Here is a 24,962-nt window from a genome sequence, read left to right as displayed (position 1 = left end):
TAGGTTCTAGGATCATTTTAAATGGGCGGTGTTACATGTTAACACATGTGTGCAGCTTAAATGCACCCAAAAAAAGAATGCCTCAAAATTCCTTCAACACTTCACTTCAATGCCCAGTAGCCTAACTCCTCTATGCGGTTAACGTGGAAAAGACATAGCAATGACTTCTACTTGCAGCTGAGAGGGCAGGTGAGGGCCAGGGCTGCTTCCCCCTCTGCCGCTCCTGGAAGGCGCCTGGCGGTCATCCCTCAGCCCACAGCCATGGTCTTCCTTCTCCCTCCACCACTAACCAGAAAGCTGCCCACACAAAATGCTAGCCTAGGCTTCAGAAAATACGTAGCAAGCACGTATGTGTGTCCTCACAACGTGGTCACCCAGCTCTGTTTACACATCTCCTGTGACAAAGAATTCAAAGGTGATCTTCTAAATTCCTTCAGCCAGTCTTGAGATGTCTCCACTGAAGTGCTCTCATCCAGGTAGGCCCATCCCGCAAAACAGCGCAGCCTCAGGAGGGGCTCAGGGGTACAGCTTCCCCCTTCCTCATTCAGGACCAGCTCTCAGTAACCAAACCTGAGAGCACAGTGACCTTGGCCACCATCATCTTGGAGGCTTACCCTGAGCTCACTCACAACTTAAGTACCAACCTCTGACCACACTCCCTGGTTAGACACCTGACCTCATGCAGCCCCTTACAGGAGGCGGCTGGTGTGGTGGCTGAAGGTGAACACTGTTCCTGCTGCTGATGGGCTAGGGGCGTCCTGAGCAAGTTTATAACCTCTCAAGGCTTCTATCCCAAACGTACAACGATGGGCCCAGGAAGTGCTATCCTCCCAGAAGCAGACAGCCCCCAGTCTGACTGGCAACAGCAATGCTAGACGAGCACTGTAGTGCGGGCCAAGGCTTCACTCACCAGAGCATATGCCCTATAGTCTGGACACCACATGCATTAGAGAGCTTTCACCTGCAGGAAGAGGGACTCCATCCAGCACTGCTCATTATTTGTGGAGATGAACCTAGGTGCTAGGATCATTTTAAAGGGACTGTGTTACATGTTAAACTTGATTTATCCCTCATGTTTAGACTCACAATTCCCACTGCCATAGCAATTTCTGAACTAACTCCAATGGAAGTGATCCCACACATACTGAAGTGGAAAAAATATTTACAGCTTGGAAAATACCCAAGTGCTGCTGATGGTAGAAGCTGTAACTCACTGCTCCGCTGGGTTTCTTCCACCGATCCAAACACAGAAGCCATTACACCTCAGAGCCAGGAACCACCCCCACTCAAGTCACAACACCCCTCTTTCCCTTTAGCTACCCTCGGATTTTTCACGCATGGAAGTGTCTTCCAGTAATGACTGAAGTAATTCAATATATGCAATATTTCAGATTATTATTCTCAGTAAGATAAGCATTGTCATAGCCAATCAAAACTCGCTATATACTCAGCAGCTAGCAAAACTTTTGCCTGTTAATAGTGGCTCAATAAATATTTGTTGAGTGAGTAAACCAGTTAACCGGCTCCGACTTGCAGCCCCTGGCATTCAAGGCACCTATATGGTTCAGCTCCCACAAGTTGATTCCTTTATGTGATTTCTAAATTTGCCTGAAGCTGGTTGATTCAGAAATCAATGAAACTTTTAATAGAACAACAGAGTCGAGAAATAGACCCACATGCACATGGGGATATCACTTATGACAAAAATAGCATATTAGATCAGTAAATAACAATCAAGTAATCAATAGATGGCATTAAAACAGTTACCAAGGTAAGGCATTAGTAGTTAAAAAACAACAAAAAAGAATCCCTTCCTGGCTCTTTATACCAAAACCAGAGGCCTGGCGCACAAAATTCATGCACGGGTAGGGTTCCTAGGCCTGGCCGGCAATCAGGGCCGATCAGGGCCTTCCTTCCCCTGGCTGCTGGCTGCCGGCTGGGGCCTTCCTTTGTTCCACTCCGCCCCCTGCTGGTCAGCACACATCATAGCGAGTGGTCAAACTCCCAGTCAGTCGTACTCCCAAGGGGACAATTTGCATATTAGCCTTTTATTATATAGGATAAATTCCACATGGTCAAATAATTTAAAATGTTTTTTAAAAAGACATATTGCCCTGGCCAGGTGGCTCAGTTAGTAGGAGTGTCATCCAGTACACCAAAAGGTTGTGGGTTTGATTCCCAGTCAGGGCACATACCTAGATTGAGGTTCAATCCCAGTCAAGGCGACTACAGGAGGCAGCAGATTGATGTTTCTCTCTCACATGGATGTCTCTCTCTAAACATATAGTCAGGTGAGGACTTCAAAAATAAATAAATAAATAAATAAATAAATAGGGTCGACTGATACATACTAACAAAGACATATACTAAAGGTTTACCTTTAGGTGAAAAAGGCAAGAAAATAACACATGCATATCTATGTATTTAAAAGCCTAAGCGACCGAACGACTGGTCGACTGGTCTCTATGATGCACACTGACCACCAGGGGGCAGATGCTCAACACAGGAGCTGCCCCCTGGTGGTCAGTGCACTCCCACCGCCAACCTCCCACAGCCAGACAACCTTCTTTGGTCCCTCCCCAAGCCGGCCGGCCCTGATGACCCTGATCAGGGCCACTGGCCAACCTCCCACAGTCCCTCCCCCCGGCTGGCCAAAACTCCCACAGTCCCTCCCCTCGGCCAGCCTCTCATGGCCCCAATTGGCCCCGACTGCCAGCCAGGCTGAGGGACCCCACCCGTGCACGATTTCATGCACCGGGTCTCTAGTGAATATATAATATCTAGAAAAATACAAAAGGAATAGATGAGTGGAGGAAAAAAGGGGTCTTTTACTTTTCATTCTGTACCCTCTGTACCATTTTTATTGTTTAAAAGTATGTATTAAGCCTAGTCATTAAAAAGAACTTTAAGAAAGATTGATCTTAGCAAAGATTTTCTTCATTAAAAATGGAAACAATATTTTTAGTATTTGAGAGAACTGCTTTCAAAAGCCCATGAACACTTTTAAAAGGCTTATGTACCTACAACTAATATGCTCCTTAGTTAATTGATTAAAATAGGTCTCCAAAGACACTGCTTTCCAACCCCTTTCACATACCAGCACACCCAGATCATTGTATTGTTGTACAGCACTGGCCACCAGTGGCTGCAGCCTGCCCTGCCCCACCTGCCAAAGCCAGACCAGCATCTGAGTCTCTGCACCCCTAGGACCCAATGGCAGCCCCAGCCCACTCACTGGGAGACTCCTGTTCTAGGAACCTCTGTCAAACAACACCGTATTAGTATAATTACTTCAAATAATGAAGATCCTACAGTAAGTATATGTTACAGTTTTACAGTGTCGGAAGACAGAAAGAGTGTGGGTTACTTTTATTTTTTTTGGAAGGAGAGATAGGGTAGGCTTCTGGGGGTGCTGGTAATACTCATTTTGGATCTGTTCAATTTGTGAAAATCCATGGTGTGCTATATTTAAGACGTAGTTTTTTGGAATGCATATTATACTTCATAAAAAATGTAAAGAGTATATTACAAATTTGGTCCACTTAGTGAAATAATGAAGCTCTACAGTATCACATGGTAAATCAAAAGCTGTTGCCTCGCATCTGTGCCTTGCCAGATCCCTAGGAAAGGAGACACAGGACAAGGTCTTGTAGAAAGAATCTATTCAAACTCTTCTGAGCCTTGAAGTTATCGGGGGTAAAATTGTTTGGGGCACCCTGGCTGGGGAGCTCAGTTGGTTAAAGCATCATCTCAATACGTCAAAGTTTCGGGTTCAATCTCCAGTCAGGGCACAAACAAAAAGAAACCAATAAATAAGTGGAACAACAAATCGATGTTTCTCTCTCTCTCCCTCTCTCTCTAAAATCAATAAACATAAAAAATACTTTTTAATTGTTTGGGGCAAAATAAGGAAGAAAATTTTTTGTAGATGATATGCCATTCAGGGTTCCCTGCTAAAAGGCTTCCTTACAAACTGTCAGCGGTTTACAAAGCAGGAAACGGAGCCCTGATGTTCCGTGACTGGCACGGTACACGTCTGCCTGCCTGGAGGCGTGTCCACTCTCACTGTGCTGTACTGGCCGGAGGCCTGTCCAGTTGTGATTCACAGCTGTAACGGCAGACCAAGAAACGTCTAAAATCTAACAGGCCCCTACAGTCCAGCAGGTTGGCCTTCCTGGTTGATTGACCACAGTTTGCAAAATGAACTTCCCTAAACCCAAACAGAGCACTTGACATGGACCCTATGAGGGAGCAAAGGGAGAAAAGGGCTAAAGTAAGTCGCCTGCTTCCTGGACACGTGAGCTGGGAAATGGAACAGCCAGAAAGCCTGGGCTCGAGGGTGCTCCCTGGACACAAGCTCTGTGACCTGGAGCAAAGCCTTTAACATCGCTAAGCCCTGGCCGCTCACACCTGCAAATAGAGACAAAATGCCTGCCACATAAGGTTGTTTGAGGATTAAACAAAGCAACATATGGACAGCACACTGTGAACTGTAAAATGCGAAACAAATACAAGGTGTTGTTGTTCAGCTGTCACACCTTATTGCTGTCATCAACATCCGACCTTCCCCAAGAAAGCACTTGGGCTCTTCAAGTCTAATACATTCCCAGAAGTGAGAAACCGCCATCTTACTTCCCAAAAATCTCCCCGGGACCCTAACCTTGTGGCAATTTGCCTCTTTTTCTCCCATGAAGTACTTCATACCTGGTTCAAATTATTCAATCAGATTATTAAATTGTAATTCTTATTGATACAAGACCTCTTACGTTTTTAAAACCTTATTCTACTGATTCAGTGGTGCCCTCCCTACTAAATGCCGGTTGTGAACAAGTCATTTGTGACTAACAACAAAGTTTGCCACACAGCAAAGAGGTTACATGCATTGGGTTTTGGAGGCCTACAAAGCTAGTTCTAATCCATGAAGCATCATTTATTAACCGTGAGTCTTCGCAAATGTTACTCAACCCTCTGAGCTTCAGTTTCCTCATCAGTAAGATGACAATAAGAACAGAACTCACCTTTACAAGTCCTTTAATGCCATAATGTATGTACACCACTTATTCAGCAGAAGCCATATAAGATGGCCACAAATTGTCGCTCTTCCTGCCATTCAGAGGTAGAGTGTGATTCTCCTGCCTTTGCTTCTGGCTGGCCTTAGTTACTTGCTAGATTAATACCAGTGGCAGAAATGACATTCTGGGATTTGTGAGGATAGATCACAAGAAGCCTTTTATCTTCTGCCCACAGCTCTTAGAACATGGGTGGGCAAACTTTTTTTTTTTTTTTTAAATATATTTTATTGATTTTTTTACAGAGAGGAAGGGAGAGAGATAGAGAGTTAGAAACTTCGATGAGAGAGAAACATCGATCAGGTGCCTCCTGCACATCTCCTACGTGGGATGTGCCCGCAACCAAGGTACATGCCCTTGACCGGAATCGAACCCGGGACCCTTCAGTCCGCAGGCCGACGCTCTATCCACTGAGCCAAACCGGTTTCGGCATTGGTGGGCAAACTTTTTGACTCGAGGGCCACAATGGGTTCTTAAACTGGACCAGAGGGCCGGAACAAAAGCATGGATAGAGTGTTTGTGTGAACTAATACATGTTAACACTGCTGCTGGTGAAGGAGCAGAGGGGAGAGCAAGAGAACCCTTCGCTCTTTCAGCTCCGCGGGCCGGATAGAACAGCCGAACGGGCCGGATCCGGCCCACGGGCCGTAGTTTGCCCACGGCTGTCTTAGAACATTCGCTCTAGAAACAGCCAGCCACCATGTAACTCTAACTGCCCTGAGACTCCATGCTATAGAAAGCCCAAGCTAACTGTGTGGAGAAGCCACCTGCAAAGAGATGCCTGGTTAGTCCCAGCTGATACCGCCACCCCAGCCCAGCCACCAGGCCTGTGAATGAGCAAGTGTTCCGAGGCTCCGGCGCCGGCCACCACCTGACTGAAACTGCATGAGAAACCCCAAGCAAGAACTGCCCATCTGAGCCCAGTCAACCCACAGCACTAAGAGAAATAATAATAAATTGTTACTTAAAACCACTAAGTTTGGGTGGTTTGTTATGCAGCAATGGATATCTGAAATACTCAGCATATTGCCTGGCACCTGAGTTATAGTCAGTGCATGTCTACTGGTATTATTAGAGTGATATGGATAAACTAGAGTGATTTCAAGGCGACGTCCTTTTTAATCAAAGGCAAAGGCATTCCCACGTGCTTTCCTGATTGGAAAAGAACAGAGTAAGTTTGGCTGCAATTACAGAACTGTACAACAATTCTTCTTAACTGTTACTGATGTCGCTGTGATTAGGGGTAGGGGCAATTACAAATTATAGTGCTAGTGAGTTTTTAATTACATTTTTCTTTTTTTAATTTATCTTTATTGTTGCAAGTATTACAGATGTCCCATTTGTTTGTTTGTTTTTTCCCATTTACCCTCTCCACCCTGCCCCCACCCCTCCCAGGCCTTCACCACTCTGTTGTCTGTGTCTATGAGCTATGCATATAGGCATATAAGTTCCCATGGATATTTTTTAATAAGTAGGAAGTCAAGGATCTATGAAGAGAACAAAATTCCCTCACACTCCACTCATAAGCAAGAACAAAGATGTGCCCTTTGGTTTGTGACACGTTAGTTATGATGAATAAATAAATACAAAACATAGGGCTGCTGCAAGTGAAATGTGCAATAATACAATTCATGTTAAAAGCAGCAACATGTTCAAAGCAATAAATTATATCAATTATAATTGTAACAATACTTTTAAATTTGTACATTTTTATTGTACAATATTATAAGGTTATCTTACTAAGATTAACCTATGAGGTGGACGTTTAGAAATAATACAAGTCATCTTTTTAAATAGACGTCTTTCTTTTAAAAAATTGATATACCATATTTATTAATAGTTCCTTTTAAACTGAATTGTGTGGGGAGATCTTGAAATGACTAAGTTCATGACTCACATGCTTCTATAAATGTCTTCACGAGAAGAGCATTTTAAAAAGGCAATTGTGTAATTTGCTTTATTTTGTCACATATATTTGAGGTTTCATCAGAATCTATGTGTTTCTATGGTAGTATCTAGGATTTTCAAGATTATCCATTAGTTGCATCACACCAGAAAAAGCAGTAAGACTGTGAGTTGGGGCCTGCTGCTCTGGGAATAGCATCTCGGGCCCAGACTCGGCATCGCTCAGAATATACCTCCACATTCCACCTGGTGGTGCCCAGGGACCGAAGATCGGACGCAGCCTTCCTTTCCCTGAGTCCTGCCAACACTGACACTTCATTGGGGAAAGAAAGCCTCCATTAGCCATGGCCAACCTGCATGCTTACAGCAGTATTTCTCAGGCCTTTTAAAGACTCTACCGGCTTGTTTAAAGGGAAAAGCAACCAGGGACCCCAAAGTAGACTTTAATTATTGTGTAAATATGTACAAATAATGAAAATTTACACAAACTGTTTATGCTATTGTAAAACAACGAAGACAAATGTGTTAATTAGATACAAGTTAAACTATAAATCCAGTAACACTCACATTAGCAGTCTAATATGAGGGATGATATTGCTCTGCTAAGCTGAACCAGCTCAGGGCTGTGCTGGATTCTGAGGCCAGCACATGCCATATGATGGTTCAATTCCCTCACACTCCACTCACAATCTGTGGGCAGTTTTCAGTCTACCTTCAAGTCAGTCCAAGTGGGACTCCACTCACCACCTAGGCCAGTGGTCGGCAAACTGCGGCTCGCGAGCCACATGCGGCGCTTTGGCCCCTTGAGTGTGGCTTTTCCACAAAATACCAACTTCTGTGCATGGGCCACAAAATTTCAATCACACTGTACATGCGCGCCCGCACGTGCTATTTTGTGGAAGAGCCACACTCAAGGGGTCAAAGAGCCGCATGTGGCTCGCGAGCCGCAGTTTGCCGACCACTGTCCTAGGCATTCCCCCACTTGACCTTCCACCAGACCGTTGGCAGTAGAGTCCCCTGCTGACCACATGCATCCTCCTGTGGTCACAGTCCACCCTCCACACCGCTGCAAGGTATCGGATGGTGTCCCTGCTCTGCTTCCCACACTGGAACACAAGTCCCCACATAATCAGCCCCCCAAATCTTCTGTTCTCTTCCCAATGGTCACTCCGCTCCAGCCACACTGGCCCGCCTACAGGTCCTCAAACTCTCCAGCCAAGCCCCTTCCACGCCAGCCTTGGGGTCCCCTCTGTTGAGAGGGCCCGAAGATAAATATTCTCTTTGTCTTTGCTCCAGGCCTTCTCAGTGAGGCCTTTCTCAAGCCCTGACTTAAAGCCACCACTTCCCAGCCAGCACTCCTAGGCCCCTCTCTACTTTCTTTCTCCAAAGCACTTGTCACCATCTGTCATATGAAGTATTTATGTCTGTTGCCTCTACTAGAATGTCAGCTCCATGAGGCCAGGGGTTATGGGGCTGTTTTGTCACCTGCTGTATGCCCGACGCTAGAGGTGTCTGGTAAATATCTGTGGCATGTGCTATGGAATCACCTGGTCTTCACACGGTCCCAGTGTATGGTTTCTGTACTAACTTGGCTTCAGTTCTTTCCTCATTAGTCCGTTTTAATGGGCCTGAAAGTTGTGACACAGAGTTGTGTTATAGGATGATCACCTGGAGGTTCAGGATATAATTTTATTTTATTTCCTTAAAGAACATCATTGAAATCAATAGGCACAAAAAACCTGCAGACTAGATCAACACCCACAACTCTCCTAGGCCCATTTAGAGAAATACTAGATTAGAGAATGGTGAGAAAGCCATAGCCCCACCAATGACGAGGTCACAGAGCACACGTCAAACAGAGGCAGCTGCCATCTCGCAATGAAATAGAGGGCACGAGGGAAAGCACAGCACGGCCTAATGAGCCACGCAAAGTCTATGTCCCACTGATGACACCTGTTCTTTCCCCACCCGAGGGTATACACTGGCACATTTCAAGGCCCTTTTACATCTGATCCAAGTTTACATGCCACTTTCATTATCAGTAATTTCCACTGACAGCCAAACGGAGGTCTGCCCACCAAACATCTCCTTGGGCACTGCAGTAATTTCTTTATGGGCTTTATGTTAATTACCCCAGTAATGTATGCACACGAAATCAACCAACAAAGAGAAGCAAAAGAGGTAACTTATCAATCAGCCCCTGCCCCACCTGGACAACCACTATGACGCTTGAGTCTTTTCAGAACCTTTCCCATCTGTTGGTGCGTAATGTAAATAGAGGCACACATTTCCCTCTTCTGCAGCCAAACTAACATCAGGCATTCAAAGGCGGCACCCACAAGCCCTTCTTAGCCAATCCCCAATTCTGCCAGCCCTCATCTTAGGGACATTTGGCAATTGTCGTGTACCATCCCACCAGTTGTCAGGTGTGGTTACTTTACCTTTCCCATTTAGGCCCTAGCTGACCAAGATCACTGCTGGACTGACACCTCCAGGACAGAGGCCCCTCCCCTACAGGAAATGGTTCTGTGAGCCTGCCACCAGCAGCCATGCATCTCCAGTCATCTCTCACAGCGCAAGACCCATTAGTCAAATCTTCACTGACTTATTCAGACCCATCTTGTTGTTTTTAGGACAGAAAACGCCTCAAAGCGTAAACCTGGCCAGGTTACTGGCAGCAGAAGGAAGGGTCCCTGTGCGGAGCTCAGCATGCTCCCTGCTCGTGAGGGGAGCAAGTGAGAAGCAGAGTTAGAAACTTTTTCCTGGATGTCTCCTTAAAAGGAGGACAGACTGATGATTCATCGATGAGAAGTGCAGAAAATCAGAAAACAAATTTAAATGGTGGAAGAAAATGATCCTGCAGAGCAGAAAAGAAGAGACGCAGCAGAAGAAATGGGGTGAGCCTGCTGTTGATCATAAAATAAAAAAGCAGTCACCCGAATGTAAAACAGAATGCAGGGAACGAAGAAGAGCTATGAGCAGGTGAGCCATGAGGTCAAGGAGGCAGGCAGGATGATTTTTTTATGCCTGCAGGATTACAAGCTAACCAGAGGAAAACAAGACTTCCGCAGGTTGGTACAATTACATATGTTATTATAAAGAAAGGATGTTAAAGGCATCAACCTGCACACTTCAATTTGTGATCTCAAAGGAAAATCAACAGCTATCATTTTATTACTAATCATTTCCCTACCTCATAATTAGATTTAAAACTGAAATAAGATAAACATGGATTACTTTATGAAAAAATAGCCTTCTAGAAGTTGGTTATCAAAAAGTTTAGATAATATTTTAGCTTCTAAAATAAAACATATCTATGAAGCATGTAGTATGATGCTATGAGATGTTCTTTTAAAAAAAAAGACAACACATTGCGGGCAGATCACGTGTTTTCCTATTACACAGTGTTTTACATAAATGTTAAAGGCACGCCTTAATACCCACTGCATTTTGAAGTTATTTATCACATGTTCTTACAAGCTAATATCTTTTTAAAGTATGATACTTTGTAAAACGTTTTTTGTACTCATTCAATAGAAACTTATCTGACCACTGGGTAAAGCCAGCAATAAAACTACTGGTGCGCAATGTATTCATTAAACTTAAGCTTGCCATAAATGTAAATGCCCTGGCTAATGGTCAAAAATAACAAAACACACACACACACACACACACACACACACAAACAAAAAAAAAAACAGGAACAGTTCACTCTTTCCCCTCGCCAGCAAAGGGCAAGTTTTACATGAAACCCTGTGTGTGTGTGTTTGTGTCCCTCCCTTCCTCTCTCTGTCTCTCCCCTTTCTCTCCCCCCCCCCTCCCTCTCCCCTTCCCTTCCCTTCTAGGGGGGGTCTTGGATGGAAGCACTTTTTTAAAACATGTTTTTATTGATATTTAAAGAGAAAGGAAGGGAGAGGGAGCAACAGAAACATGGATGGCCTGGCCGTCTCCTGCACTCCCCCTACTGGGGGTAGAGCCCAAAACTCAGGCCTGTGCCCTGCCCTGGAATCGAATCAGTGACCTTAGTGCACGGGAGGACACTCAACCACCTGAGCCACACCGGTGGGGCCAATGGAGGTACTTTTTAAGGACCACACAATCTATTTGCAGACCTCAGTTAGAACAGTGATTACATGGGGCAGAAATGAAGTAATACTGGAGAATTCAAAAATTTTGACAAACAAATACAGTTGGTACGAAGGGATCCAGCCCTATGGTATCTTGTTCAAGAAGAGAAAAATGGAAGGAAAATGATTTCCCCTAGGTCCTGCTTGCTCTCCTGCAGGGCCCGCTCAATCTTCTGATAACCCAGGTCTTCTAGGAGCACCTGGGGGAACTGACCTAAGTAGCTTAGGCTACCTTCTGGGTTAAATTCTGAGCAAGCAGAAGCCAACCTCACGACCTCCAGTGAAGTGGAAGCAGGTCCGGGACCTCAGACGCAAGAAAATATGTCAGAAAAAGACTCATCGAAACAGAAGGTTCCACAGTGAGAAACTTCATTCAGCGACACCGATGTTAAATCCCACTTTCCTTTTCCTGATTTCTGCTGACAAAAGTTAGGCAGCAAGAAAGACAACTCTGGCTCCACCGGACATACGTGTGACTCTCAGCAGCTCAGGGATCACACCACAGAACTGAAGATACAGAACCAAAGTCAGCCCCTGGGTAAGTGAGAGGCGATGCTGCACTCTGGTCCTGCCGGAGACTGAACACACTTGATCACCCACCACCCAACCAACCCGCTCCCCACCTCCCAGAGCTCCTGCGCCCCTCACTCAGCTCTGTCATGTCTTTTTTCTATATAAGATCTTCTGGTAGGCTATAGATTTTATATTCCCCAGCTTCCTGCTAAAATCTAAGTTCTACAAGGCCAAAGCCCTTTGTCTGTTTTGTTCAGACACATCACTGCCTGGCACTTATAGAAGTGAAGAGATATTTTCTGAATGAGTGTCACAGAAGTAAATGGGAACGAATATTTTAATATTATAAATGAGCACATAAAAAATAAGACCAACATCACTTTTGTTGTCTTCTCGCCAAAAAGCTGAGCCAGAAGAAGCAATGAGGAAGCAATCAGACTAAGATCTTGGGACTTTCTAAGCAACTGGCCTGGGATTCTGCAAAAATACTAATGTCATAATAGGAAAAAAAAAAGAGATGAACTGCTTTAGATGAGAGACATGACAAGCCAAGGTAATACATGATCTCTGATGGAACCTGGAATTTTTTAAAACACCTGTTAAGGCTATTTAGGGACAAATGAAAAAGCTGAGTATGGACACTATACTCAGCACTATTGTTGCATTTGTGTGGGATAATGCTGTTATAGTTGTGTGGGGAACTGTCCTTTTTCCTAAAAGATATATACTGAAGTATTTAGGGGTGAAGTGTTATAATGTCTGCAATTTACTTTCAGGTGATTCAGGGGATAAAAAAAGTATTGTTATTTAGATACATTAGAAAGAGAAAGCAAGAGTGGCAAAATGTTAGCCCTGCCATGTGAGATGCCTACAGACAATTCACTGTACTACTCTTTTAACTGTTTTATAAATTTGAAATTTTTCAAAATAAGCCATGGGAAAAGCAGAGTTAAAAATAAAAGAACTCATTCTAGAGAGAGAGTGGAATCAACCGGAGAGCGGTCAGCCCAGGAGTGGGAGGGCTGTGCTCCTCACCTCCCTACACTCTCCAACTACATGAGCCCTCCAGAAAATACCTGAGATCAGGGGCCACACCTGCTCCCTCCAGGGCCTGGGGTCCATGCCACCATTCCTCCTTTGAGGCATGTTCAGATCCTTCCCACTCCAGGAAACCTTCCCAGATCGCTCCCTCCGCAGCACCCAACATATATAACTTAAACTCCACCATCTCCTACTGCACCTCCAGCATCCCATGCATCTCAAATGCCATGGATACTAGTTCCTGTGCACATGCTTGTCTTTCCTGCTCAACCAGGCATCTCCATCACAAGCAGGAACGAGAAACCCACCCGCCCTTTCTATCTCTAGCAGAGCTTGCACCACAGCAAGTACTCAAAACAAACCTTTATTAAAACACTCTGTTCCTCACTTGTCCTTATGTCTAATAAGATGGAAGATAGTCAATATTTAGCATCACACTCTGTTACTTCTGCTGTGCATGGCTCTGTGGTAAGTGTTGTCACAGGAACACAGGCCATGTAGTGTAGTACATTGCTAGTGTGTCCACATCCTGGGAAAAGCAGAGTACTCTTTGAAGACAGGCATCAAACACCCACAGCTCCCGCATGAAAGAAGCATGCAATAAATGGTAAAGGATTGAGTGAATAAATGCCTGTTCCATTTTCAAACACATTATAAATTATAAAAACTAAAAAATGTATAATAGTTGCACTGACTTGCAAGCACTAAAAATTAGCTAAACCTGTTGGACACAATTAAATTTGAAGACGTTGCCCTAGCCGGTTTGGCTCAGTGGAGAGAGCATCAATCTGTGGACTGAAGGGTCCCTGGGTTTGATTCAGGTCAGGGACATGTACCTCGGTTGCAGGCTCCTCCCTAGCCCAGGCCCTGGTGGGGGCGCATGCAGGAGGCAACCAGTCACTGTGTTTCTCTCACATCAATATTTCTCTGTCTTTCCTTCTCTTCCACTCTCTTTAAAAATCAATGGAAAAATATCCTCGGGTGAGGATTAAAAAATAAAATAAATAAATTTGAAGACTTTTTCTAATTCATGGACTCAAAATCTTTGTATGTCCCAGCACCTATTTTAAAGAGGAAGTTTTGCTCTCTATATCATTGAAGAAGGGAAATTATCATTTAAACAGTATTCCAGTTTATTAAATAAAATTTTTAAGTATTATAAAATAGTTAACTTTCATCAGCTTCCAAATTTATGTTGCTCCCAAATTTTGCAACTGAACTTTCAAATCTGAGAACAATCAGAGAAGTGATTCCACCCCAGATACTAAGTCATCAATTTCTTCTTGCAAATTTTTCTTCTAACATTTCTTGTGTTTCTTCTTGAGAATGGCTAATAAAAACATCACCAATTTGATAAGGTATCATTAAGCAGCTAGGATCTGCAAGCATGATGTCCTCACGTGCATCTCCTGGAGTTGTTTCTTTTTTGATATCTATTTCTTCCTTCTGTTCTGTGATTCTACTTGTATTCTGTGCAGAGTTGTTTATCTTTTGTTGATTTTCAAAGGCAACATTGACATCTTCTGCAGCTGCCTCTTCGTGGTGGCCGCCATCTTGGACTGGACCATGGTGAGAGTCTGTATCATTTATGTTGATTTTTTGCCCAGTACCACCAACGCTGAACCACACTTTCCACAGGGGTTCAATTTAATAGAGGAATCAGTTGTGGTAAAAAATGCATTATATTGCTAGCCTCTTTCCCCTCCTTCTCCATCCACCCCTCCCCTAAAGAAATGCTAGTTTCTGGGAAAGAAAATAAAAATATGTGTGTTAACAGAATCTCAGACTGGAAAGAAAAGTAAATGTGATGGTTGCCTAGCCCAGTCCTCCCCATACTTTACTAGAGGCCCGGTGCATGAAATCCGTGCACTGGAGGGGGGGCGGGGTCCCTCAGCCCAGCCTGAGTCCTCTCGCAGTCCGGGAGCCCTCAGTCAGACATCCTTAGTGCTGCCACAGAGGCGGGAGAGGCTCCCGCTTGCCAGCCATGAGCCCAGCTTCTGGCTGAGTAGCACTCCCCCTGTGGGAGTGCACTGACCACCAGGGGAAAGCTCCTGCGTTGAGCGCCTGCCCCCTGGTGGTCAGTGTACATCATAGCAACCGGTTGTTCAGCCGTTTGGTTGATTTGCATATTAGCCTTTTATTATATAGGATATTCATTCCTTCACCAATGATCCCAACAAATTCAAGTAACTTTACAGAGTCCCTACAGTAACGGGAGCTCACTATTGCTCAAAGCAGTCCATTTGAGGCTCCACAGCGCTGACTGATATGCCTACTGTGAGCAGGAAACTATTCCACTCTTGTGTCCTCAAGAACCACATGTGAAGGCCTGTACATATGTATCTGAAGCCCCCACTGCTCAGATGTCCCACCAAATCCCAGGTATTTGATTTCTAGGTGATGAACCACACCATACAGATTCAACAAGGCCAAAAAGAGAAGCATCATCAAGCTCCCTATCGGAAGCAGGAATGTCTTCAGTTGTCTCTTCACCATGCCACTCAGCTGTTGAGGAAGTGGCAGAAATCTCTAAAATGTTGTCAAGACAACCAAAATCCAAATATAAATCTCTTTGTGATTCTACTCAGAAGTAGTTTTTAAGTGTACACCATATACACCCAGAGAAACTAATAAAAGAAAGATCCTCTCCTCTCGCTCCTTTTATTTTCTTCTTCCTCCTCTCCTCCTCCTCCTCCTCTTCCTCCTCTTCTTCCTTCTCCTCCTCCTCCTGCTCTTTCTTCTCACTCTCGCTCTCTCTCTCTCCTTTTGCTTTTTGCCAGGGGTAATGTGTGTTAAAAATGCATACTGGGAAGCTTTCCACCTTTGGGGTTGGAACAGCTGTTGCCTCAGTATTGTTTTTGTTAGTTCTTTTTTTTTTTTTTAACATACTTAGCTGTTTTTAAGGGAGTTGTTTTTAAGATACATGCTTTATAATACTAATTGAGATTACAGTGTGGGACCATTGGCACACTATTGGCAAAAACCTAGGGTCCTAGGTATCCAGCCAGAACCCCTATCAAACACACCCTCCTGTATGGTTAGCTTCCAATAGATGGCCCAACTTATCCCAAGAAAGGTCATTCACAAAGGCTTTGGGGTAAAAACGAGGAAGTACACCCATAAGAATAATGAGAGGCAAGAATTTATAACAGGAAATCTAAAGAAATCCAAGGTGCTTGAGTCCTTGGTTTTCCCAACAGCACAAAGCATTCAGAGAATGTTCCACAGACTACTGTCAATTCCATGCGGGAGCATTCGCCAAAAGAAATGAGATCAGACCTACCCTAACACCAGGGCTCTGAAAGGCACAGGTACAGGTAGAGAAGACATGCCATCTGGCCCACTCTCACTTCCACCTGCTACAAATGACCTTCCTGCCAGGAACCTCTGACCCCACCATGGAAGCAAGAGACTACGGCTAAGAGAGATAAAAGTCTACTCTACCTATGCCTAAAACAACCTTGGGAAGCACATCCCCAAGTAATCACTAAGCAATCAAAGCTAAAAATTGGCACAAAAAGTCCCCCAACCTCTCCAGTGAGACAGCAAGAGTCCCATTAGGAGGCCCACATTTTCCATCACCTGCTCAAGAGGGCCCAACAGAAAGTGACCCCAACAGAGGGTGTGCCTGCTAGGGTCTTGGTTACACTGAGACATCAGGGAGGTGTGGCGGTGCTAATAAAAAAACAGGAAGCTTAGTGCTAGCCACATGCAACACTTCACAGATCTCCTGACACAACCAGCAAAGGAGCTCAGGGTTCCTGTCAAATTTTTGAAAGGGCTTCTGACTTATCAACAAAAGATAAACAACTCTGCACAGATAGGGAGCTTGATGATGCTTTTAAGTGTACACCATACACACCCAGAGAAACTAATAAAAGAAAGATCCTCTCCTCTCGCTCCTTCTATTTTCCTCCTCCTCCTCCTCCTCCTCCTCCTCCTCCTCCTCCTCCTCCTCCTGAAATCAAGAGAGCAAACCCAAGGTAGTTACAACTGTTCACCCAAACGCTCTCTCACCCAAATAAAATCACCTTATTTGGGTGAACAATTGAGAATATAGCCTGTCACACATCTTGTCCGGGACAGGACCAGCGAAACCTGGGGACTTAACAAATATTATTCGATGTGGATAATAAGGTCACTGGCCTTTCACGTAAGATATCCTCTGACCTAAGTAAGACTAAAATCTAGAGCCATTCTCAAAAAATTTTTTTAAAAGGCCACGAAAGTGGTGTCATATGACTGGTACTTCAAAGCCCCTGTTTGTTCAGACATTATCTTCCTGCTCTGTTTTGGGACTGTTCTCCTTTTCCAAGCTCAAACTCCTACACCAACAGAGTAGAGTCCCTGCAAAGAACAAGCAGACCAGGGTGAGGCATTGTGTCCAGGACACCACTAAGAGTGTGGTTCTTTCTCAGAGATAAGAGAAAAGGAGGTGAAGGGATTCCTTCCAGCTTTCTCATCTCCCAAGCTTGCTCACTGTCGCCTGGAATCATAGCTTGGCAGGAAATGGTCCCATATATCTAAGATGATCATCTGATACAGTCCTCTGCCTTAAAAGAAAAGATGTTATTATAGTCACTTTACAAAGGAGGTGACTGAGATACTTATCCAAAGCTGCAGAGCTAGTGAGTGGGAAAGAATGGGAACCCCGGAGCTGCCTCCTGGTGCAGGGCCCTTTCCACTGATCGGTTTCCTTACAGAAAGACATAGAGATTTATCAAACAGTGAACTTGAAAATAGTTCATGTGATGAGGCAGGGCCTGTGCCGTTCAAGGAGATGACAAGGGAGAAAACATGAGGGGGAGAGGAGGCCAAATATTTCCTACATCGTTTATTCTCATGGCCTCGCCTGACACACACAACACGTGTCGAAGTTGCTTCTAGATTCCCTGGGTCATGACATTCCTTCTAAGTCTTGGAAGGCCTTGTAAGAGTCCAAAATGACTCCTCACAAGGAAACCATGGGATCCCTGGAATTGATGTCTGGACTGTATTACAGAGCCTGGCAGACAGTGAAACCTACCCCTGAAACACTAAGAAAGGTCAACAGAGGAAGCCCAGAGCAGCATCCCATCAGCTCCCAGCTGTGGCTGAGCCGGCCAGGGGGCAGGAACGCCAGGGGGTTTGTGCGGGAGGAACACGCAGTTTGCCAGATGCCCTGGAATTGGAGGGGAACCCCACAGCCCAGTGGATATGAGAGTTCTGGCAAAGGACAGCAATTAGGAGACAGTCAGCAACACGTTCTGCCAAAGGTTCCAGAGGAGCCTAGTCGGAGCCTGGACACCCCGCCGAGCTGCTACAAGTCAATCCTCGCCTAGAATCATTTCCTCTTTATACACTTCCTGTACATCCATCTTGACACACCAGTTAGCATTGCTTTGAGCCGCGTAAGAACGGGTCTACCCCCACCGCTGCTCTTGTTTCTGGAAACGGTTTTCTTGGGACCAATGGCTTTCTTTGCCAAGGGCAGTACAGTTAGGTTCCAGCACCAAGGCTGCTGCAAACACCGCTTAAAACCAGCTCTCTCAAAAGAAGTAATTCTGGAATTTAATAGTGCCCGCACCCCCATCTCCCAGAAAAGGAAAGAAAGGAAAAGAAAGGACCGTGAACACCCCCTGAACTCCCTGGGCAGTTTTCAAAGGGCTGCCCTGTCCTCCGCCGGGTCTGTCCGGGCCCACCGCTTGGGTGTTTGTTTTTGTCTGTTTCTGGCCGCTTTCACGTTCCCCGGACTCAGACAGACCCAGTGTGGAAGGGGAGCTGGAGACAGGGGGCTTGCTCATCCTGCTTTTATCGGGGGCACGAAAGTTTTCCAGGCGCAGACTCCGCAGTACGTGCTGCACCTCCCAGCCGGGCAGCCCCCCGCGCTTCCCCACCCTCCGCCGACTTTTCTTTCTAAAAAGTCACTAAACCAACTGCCCCCGGGAGGCGAAAGAGGAGTCGGCGCCTTGTCTTGTCCGAGTAACTTAAAGTTTTCACCGGAAGGAAATTATTAAAAGTGGAGGAGAAAGCCCTGCCCGGCCGTGGCCAGGACCCGCCGCTCTTAGCTCCAGCGGAGGGTCCCGGGCGCCCCGGCCCCGCGAGGCCCGAGCGGATCCCGGGAAACGGGCCGGCGGGGGTGGAACGAGTGGAGAAAGCCGAGCAGGCTCGGACCCGAACCCCAACAGGGCTGGGACGCGGCGGGGTTGTGGGATGGGAGGAGGGCCAGGGGCACCGGGACCAGGTGGGCGCACCGGCCAGGGAGGGCAGGGGACGAGGGGGTGCGGGAGGACGCGGGGGGCGCCTGGGCTAGGGGAGCCAGGGAGGCGCACGGACGGGCGGGGCGAGGGGAGGTGGACGCGGGGGGAAAGGAGGGCGTACAGACCAAGGGGAATCAGGGGGTCGCGGGACAAAAGGGGGTGCAGGCGACAAGAGGGGTGCAAGCAGGGGGCGTGGGAGGCGCGCGGTCGAGGGTGTCCCCGGCGGCGGCAGCGCAGGACTCACCCCGAGAAGGCACACTTTGAGCTCCCGTATCGCCATCATGTGCTCGGGACCGGTCCGGGCAGGGGCTCAGCATCCTCCGGGGCCCGGCCGCCGCGCCCACGCCGAGCCAGCGGCCTCCAGCTCCGCCTTTCCCTCGCGGCGCCGCTGGCGGAACCGCCACCGCGGCTATTTCTGGGCGTCACGTGGCCCCGGCCGGCTCCTCCCGGGGCTTCGGCCTGACTCCCCGGCCCCCAGCGCCCAGGAACGCCCCCCGGCAGCGTCAGCCGCCCCGGGACGGCGGCGGTCCTGGGAGGGCCTCCTCCCTCAGACCCACGCAGCAGCCAGCCCAGGCTCTCCGGAGTCCGCTCTGGTATCTGCCTCCCCGGCCCCGACCGGCTGCAGTGCCCCTGGGGTGGACGGAGGACCCGACCCCACGACTGGCTGCGTCACTGACTTTCCCTTCTTCATCTGGGGGAAAAAAAAAAGTGGGTGCTGTCAGTCGAGGTCATTTACACAGGAGCATTTGGGAGTCTGTGTCCATCCCATCGTTAAATGACATTAGAGGTTCCTGGGCGAAATGAAGCCAAGCAAGAGGCACTTGTGAGGATTAGAAGAAGGGTTAACTTTGCAGCCCACATGCTCCTGCAGTTCCTAACACTGGGGCTCAGTGGACCCCCGTGTAGCTCTTTGCTCTCGGCCCTGAGTTCATTTTTCTGTGTAGTTGAAAATGGTTCTAGAAGCAATATTCTGTTCCTCCCTCCAAAACAGGCATATCAGTGTCTGAAAAGGGAACACACATTCTAGAGAAGAAGCTGCCTTGCTCGGTATAGAAAATGCTACAACCTGCCTGGGCAGAGAGACACCCAGCCTTTAGACTCTAGAAATATGTAGCTCCAGGCAGACCTGCATCCTTTCCTAACCTGTAAACCAAGAGGTTCCGGCTGGAGACAAAGGTGGCTTGTGGGAACTACCCTCTTTTGTTCTCCATACATGGCCCAGTGTGCCTCATCCACTCAGATGACTACTTGTTGCTGCTAGAGAACTGACATCTCTTACCTGAACAATTCACTGGCATTTCTAGTTGGAAATAATATGGTTTAAAAAACAAACAAGCCCTGGCCGGTTTAGCTCAGCGGATGGAGCGCCGACCTGCGGACTCAAGGGTCCCAGGTTCCATTCTGGTCAAAGGCATGTGCCTTGGTTGCGGGCACATCCCCAGTCGGGGGCGTGCAGGAGGCAGCTGATGGATGTTTCTGACTATCCCTCTCCCCTCCTCTCTGTAAAAAATCAATAAAATATATTTTTAAAAAAAACAAAACAAAACAAAAACAAACAAACAAAAACACTTCATGCCCTATCCCAAACTCTCAGGCCTTTCTCCTGGCTTGCCAATTTTGATCAAAGACATTAACATTCCCCCAGCAGACCACCCACCTTGATTACCTGGCTTTGTTCCCATTGAAGCCAGGGAGGTTAGGAGCACCCAAGTAGCCTAATACAATGGGGGCTTCTGAATCAAGGCCTCCAGAGAGAAAATGCTAGAAGCTGGGGTCAAAACAGGCCACAAAACAGAGAATTGGCAATTAAATTCCCAGAGCAGCAGGGCTTCCTTTTGACAGGTGCAGGCTCAGTCACACAAATCTGGACTACATTATTCAAAAAGTAGCCATGTACAAGACACAGGTCCTACTCAACATGGAGGTTATTTTATCAGTCTCTGTCCTAGGTTTAGTGTCCAATGTAAGGACGGTCTCTATGTGGGCACTGTGAAAAGAGGCCAGCCTAGAATTACCCAGCCCTGGTAACAATGCCTCATTGTCCTCACGTTTGCTGCAGAGAGAGAAAGTGCTACACAGCTGCCGAGGAGACATCATGGTAAAGCAACTCCTTGACCAAGGCCTTCTACAGCCTTCCCTAGCATGTAGCTCATCCCTGGACGTATGACTTGAATCTCCATGTAGGAGCACTTCCCTTTAGCCTTTCTTCTCACTTCCCAAAAGCTGGCCAAATCAGAATGGAAGTCTTTTCCATTATCTACACCCAACGGCATGAGTGGGAATTCATGAAATCACAATAGGTCGCTGAGGACAGGACCATCTCCAGACAAAAATGAGCCGACATAATTTCTCTTCCACCCTCTTACTCTTCTTCTTCAGGATTCTTCTCATTCCACTCTCTTCAACATTAACCGAGGTGTCTGAGGTGCTTGTGTGGTTTCTAGGCTTTCCTGAAATAGTCCCTTGTTCAAGTCTTCCTCCACCCCCACCCTCACCCAGAAATATACCCTAGTCTGTTTGCCCTGCTCCCCACCCCAACCCTATTAAAAATCACCTCATTTGAGATGCAAATCAAAACTACAATGAGGTACCATTTCACACCTGTCAGAATGGCTTTCATCAACAAATGAACAGACACAAGTGCTGGAGAGGATGCGGAGAAAAAGGAACCCTCCTGCACTGCTGGTGGGAATGCAGACTTGTGCAGCCACTGTGGAGAACAGTATGGCGTTTCCTCAAAAAATTAAAAATGGAACTTCCATTTGACCCAGAAATCCCACTTATAGGAATATATCCCAAGGAAACAAAAACACCAATCAGAAAGGATATATGCACCCCTATGTTCATAGCAGCACAATTTATAATAGCTAAGATTTGAAAACAGCCTAAGTGCCCATCAGCAGATGAGTGGATTATAAAACATTGGTACATCTACACAATGGAATACTATATGCTGCTGTAAAAAAGAAGGGACTCTTCCTATTTGCAACAGCATGGATGGAACTGGAGAACATTATGCTAAGTGAAATAAGCCAGTCAGAGAAAGATAAACATCACATGATCTCACTCATTTGTGGAATATAATGAACAACATAAACTAATGAACAAAAATAGAACCAGAGTCATAGAAGCATCAAACAGACTGTCCAATCTATGAGGGAAGGCGGTGGGAGGTGGGGGGGAGGAAGGGTGAGGGGGTAAGAAATCAACCAAAGGACTTGTATGCATGCATATGAGCATAACCAATGGACACAGACAGGGAGGATGGGGTAAGGGCATGTGCTGGGGGGGTGGGGGCAGCTGGGGAGTGGTCAATGGGGGGGGGGGTGAAAGACTTATGTAATACTTTAAACAATAAAGAATTTAATTTTTTTTTTTAAATCACCTCATTTGTATCTGATTCTGACCAGGCAGAATGCTGTGCTTTACCAAGTGGCAATCCTAATCTGTCAACCCGACCACCTTCATGGGTTTATACTCCCTCCTCAGCCAGGTCACCCTTGGGAACTTAAAAACTGGCCTCATGAAAAACCTGGTCTCCATGATCAACCCAAAGTGACACATTGACCCTCACCAGGAAGGAGGGAAGAGGACTGCTAAGAGGCATATTGGGGAGTGACAGGCTCGGGTAGCTCTCAACTTTTTAAAGACATAATGTTCTCTACGAATGCTATTATTATACTCTAAGATTACTGTAGTAAGGGCCTATCCTGACTCCTATCCTCTGGAATTTTCTGAAAATATGAAGAGGTTCTGATATGACTTAAGCAGGGATAAAAATTCAATGGCATATCACTGAGAATTTATCAACTAAAGTAATAGAACATGCAAGTTTTTCTTATGAGGCCTTTGTAAAGTAAAAGGTCACTGTACTAATTCAGACTTCTGCTTTTCTGCTGCTTTAACGTCTCCAGTGGCGCCATACAAGAAGAAATCCACACTCTTCAGTATAGCTTGCCCAACTTAGCCTCTACTCTGCCCACCCGGTGACACCCCATCATTTTTCAAAGACCTGCTCAAATTTCATCTCCTTAGGAAACTCTACTCCTGAGCTTGACTATACTCGGCTCACATTTTTTTTTTTTTTTAGCATTTTACTGAACATAAATAAAGTAATAAGCAACTAAAGCCCTTTTACAAGAAGTCAGAGTCCAAACAGATACACAAATGTAATTATCTGTCCGTATGAGAAGTACCCAGAGATTAGGAAAGGATCATCTCTATATCACCAGGGTTTTCAAATGACAAGACTTTTTTCAAAAGAAGAGTGACTAGAAATGAATCTTTTTATCTCTATCTACTTAGGATTTTTTTCTAGAAAGATCTTTGGACCCATATGCTATTTAAACAAGCCTGCAATTTTGTAGGTCTGTATGCCTGGGAGACCACAGAGCCATCTTCATGAAATTTTAACATCTGATAGCTCAATTGATGTTTCTTTCTTTTCAGATTTAACCCATTGTAATAAGTCTGCATATACTTTCTGGGGACACCTTGTATATGGCCCCGGGATCATTGAGCTACGCCCCAACAGGATGGCTGAGCCTGGTACAGTCCTCATCCTGGGATTTCATCTCGAAAGGTCCTGAATGGGAATGTCTTTTAAAGGAAAAGAAAAAGAATAATTCACCAACAAGTATTTAGAGAAAGTCTCCCAAGAGACTGCAAAGTGACTGGAAAAACCATCCCATTGTTCCTCTAAAATCTACCAAAAGTCAAAAACAGCCATAAAACTGGTCCTGTTTTTGGATCCAGTAACTACTTTTTTGGACAATAACATAGAAACAAACATGCAGAAGTGAACAACTACTAAGCCTGCCTGTTTATGCAGAGACATGTACCCAAAGAAATACATTAGAGAAATGAAGAAAACTGCCTCCCTGAGATAAGGGGAGGATAGCTGCATTAACGGCAACAGTAAAGTGGAGAAACAATTGAAATCATTTAACATTTGGGGAATGGGTAAGTAAACTGTGGTCTTTACAAGGGTACATGTCATGGTGTATGATGGTGTATGTTACTTGAATATTAAATGAAATGTGCATACTATGTAGGTTTACAGAGAAGTTTGTAGTAAATAAGTTTTTGTGACAGTAACATGACACAGACTGCAAGCTGGTCTCAGCAGACCAGTGGTGAGTCATCTAGTCTGCTCACGGACCAATTAAGGAAAAATGAAAATGTTTATAAACCTTGTTTTTAAAAATTACATCTTTTCTATAGAACTTTAGTATCTGCAATATTAGTTAAATAGCCTTTTAACATGTCTGATTTTTTCTGAACAACTTTCTTTCTCCCTGCCTTTTTTCTTCTTCTCTTCCCTAGATTCCATAGGCTTTCTAACCAGCAAGTGCTGCCATCTCTTATTTGTAACTCAGACCCTTTAAGCATATTTTGAGGAGCGGAATCTGGGACATACGTGGTTCAGAGAGGGATCTGAGGGGCTTAGGAAAACAGAGGTGAGAGGATCCCACAATTCACCCACAGACTTGAGGAAGGAGAAGGCACACATCAGTAGGGGGAAGAGAGATGCAAGTTGTTTGGGGGGAATTTACATTGGCTATAGATAAAGGGGCGGGGAGAGGTGGAGTGGGACGAGTTCTGGGACAGGAGCAGAGTCCGTGAGGGGAGAGTTGGCTCCTGTGGATTGGCTGTGAGCAACACCCTGGGAAGTTCCTGTGTAAACAAGAAGTGGAGGCTCCAGGGGTTCCATGGCACCTGGCTCTTCCCTCCTTTAGATAATCTGGGAATAGCCGCCTGGAAACTAATTCAAATCTAACACAAGTCAGGAATGTGAACAGTCTTGCTAGCTGAACCCCAGCTACTAACAGGCTATTCTGTCTCTTTCTCTCACTCTCCAGGCTGCTATAATTTAATTTAGGACATTTCAGAATTTTTATCTTGTCACTGGGGACAACTGAGAACAGAAGGAGCCTCCATCTGTGGGGAGGAGATAGCCCCCAGGCACGAGGGGGATGGAGGGGGTGCGTGGGGGAGGGCAGGGGAGGTAAGTGGATACAAATCCCTCTGTAAATTACTGTCCTCCATTGGTCACTCTGGTTGTCTTC

At 45.8% G+C, this 24,962-nt stretch overlaps 1 protein-coding gene and 1 pseudogene across 4 annotated transcripts in view; both read right to left on the bottom strand.

Annotated features, from left to right (window-relative positions):
* The window catches only part of RAB31 (RAB31, member RAS oncogene family), a 129,631-nt gene extending 110,309 nt beyond the window's left edge, over window positions 1-19,322 (bottom strand). Inside the window, exon 1 of one of the 3 annotated variants that reach the window (XM_081096869.1) lies at window positions 19,139-19,322. In XM_081096869.1, coding sequence (XP_080952995.1) covers window positions 19,139-19,177 — 39 coding nt within the window. In that variant the 5' untranslated portion in view covers window positions 19,178-19,322. The remainder of the gene's footprint in view (window positions 1-19,138) is intronic. The other 2 variants (XM_081096870.1, XM_081096871.1) reach the window with 2 other exon arrangements.
* On the bottom strand, window positions 13,823-14,208 carry LOC308523737 (prefoldin subunit 4-like; annotated as a pseudogene). Its single transcript has one exon. The product of its transcript is annotated as a prefoldin subunit 4-like (transcript).
* Window positions 19,323-24,962: the final 5,640 nt, after the last annotated feature.

Source organism: Myotis nattereri (assembly GCF_964212035.1).
Source record: "Myotis nattereri genome assembly, chromosome: 8".
Lineage (NCBI taxonomy): Eukaryota > Metazoa > Chordata > Mammalia > Chiroptera > Vespertilionidae > Myotis > Myotis nattereri.
The sequence above is the reverse complement of the archived record's forward strand: the minus strand, read 5'-3'. Positions and strand labels throughout refer to the sequence as shown.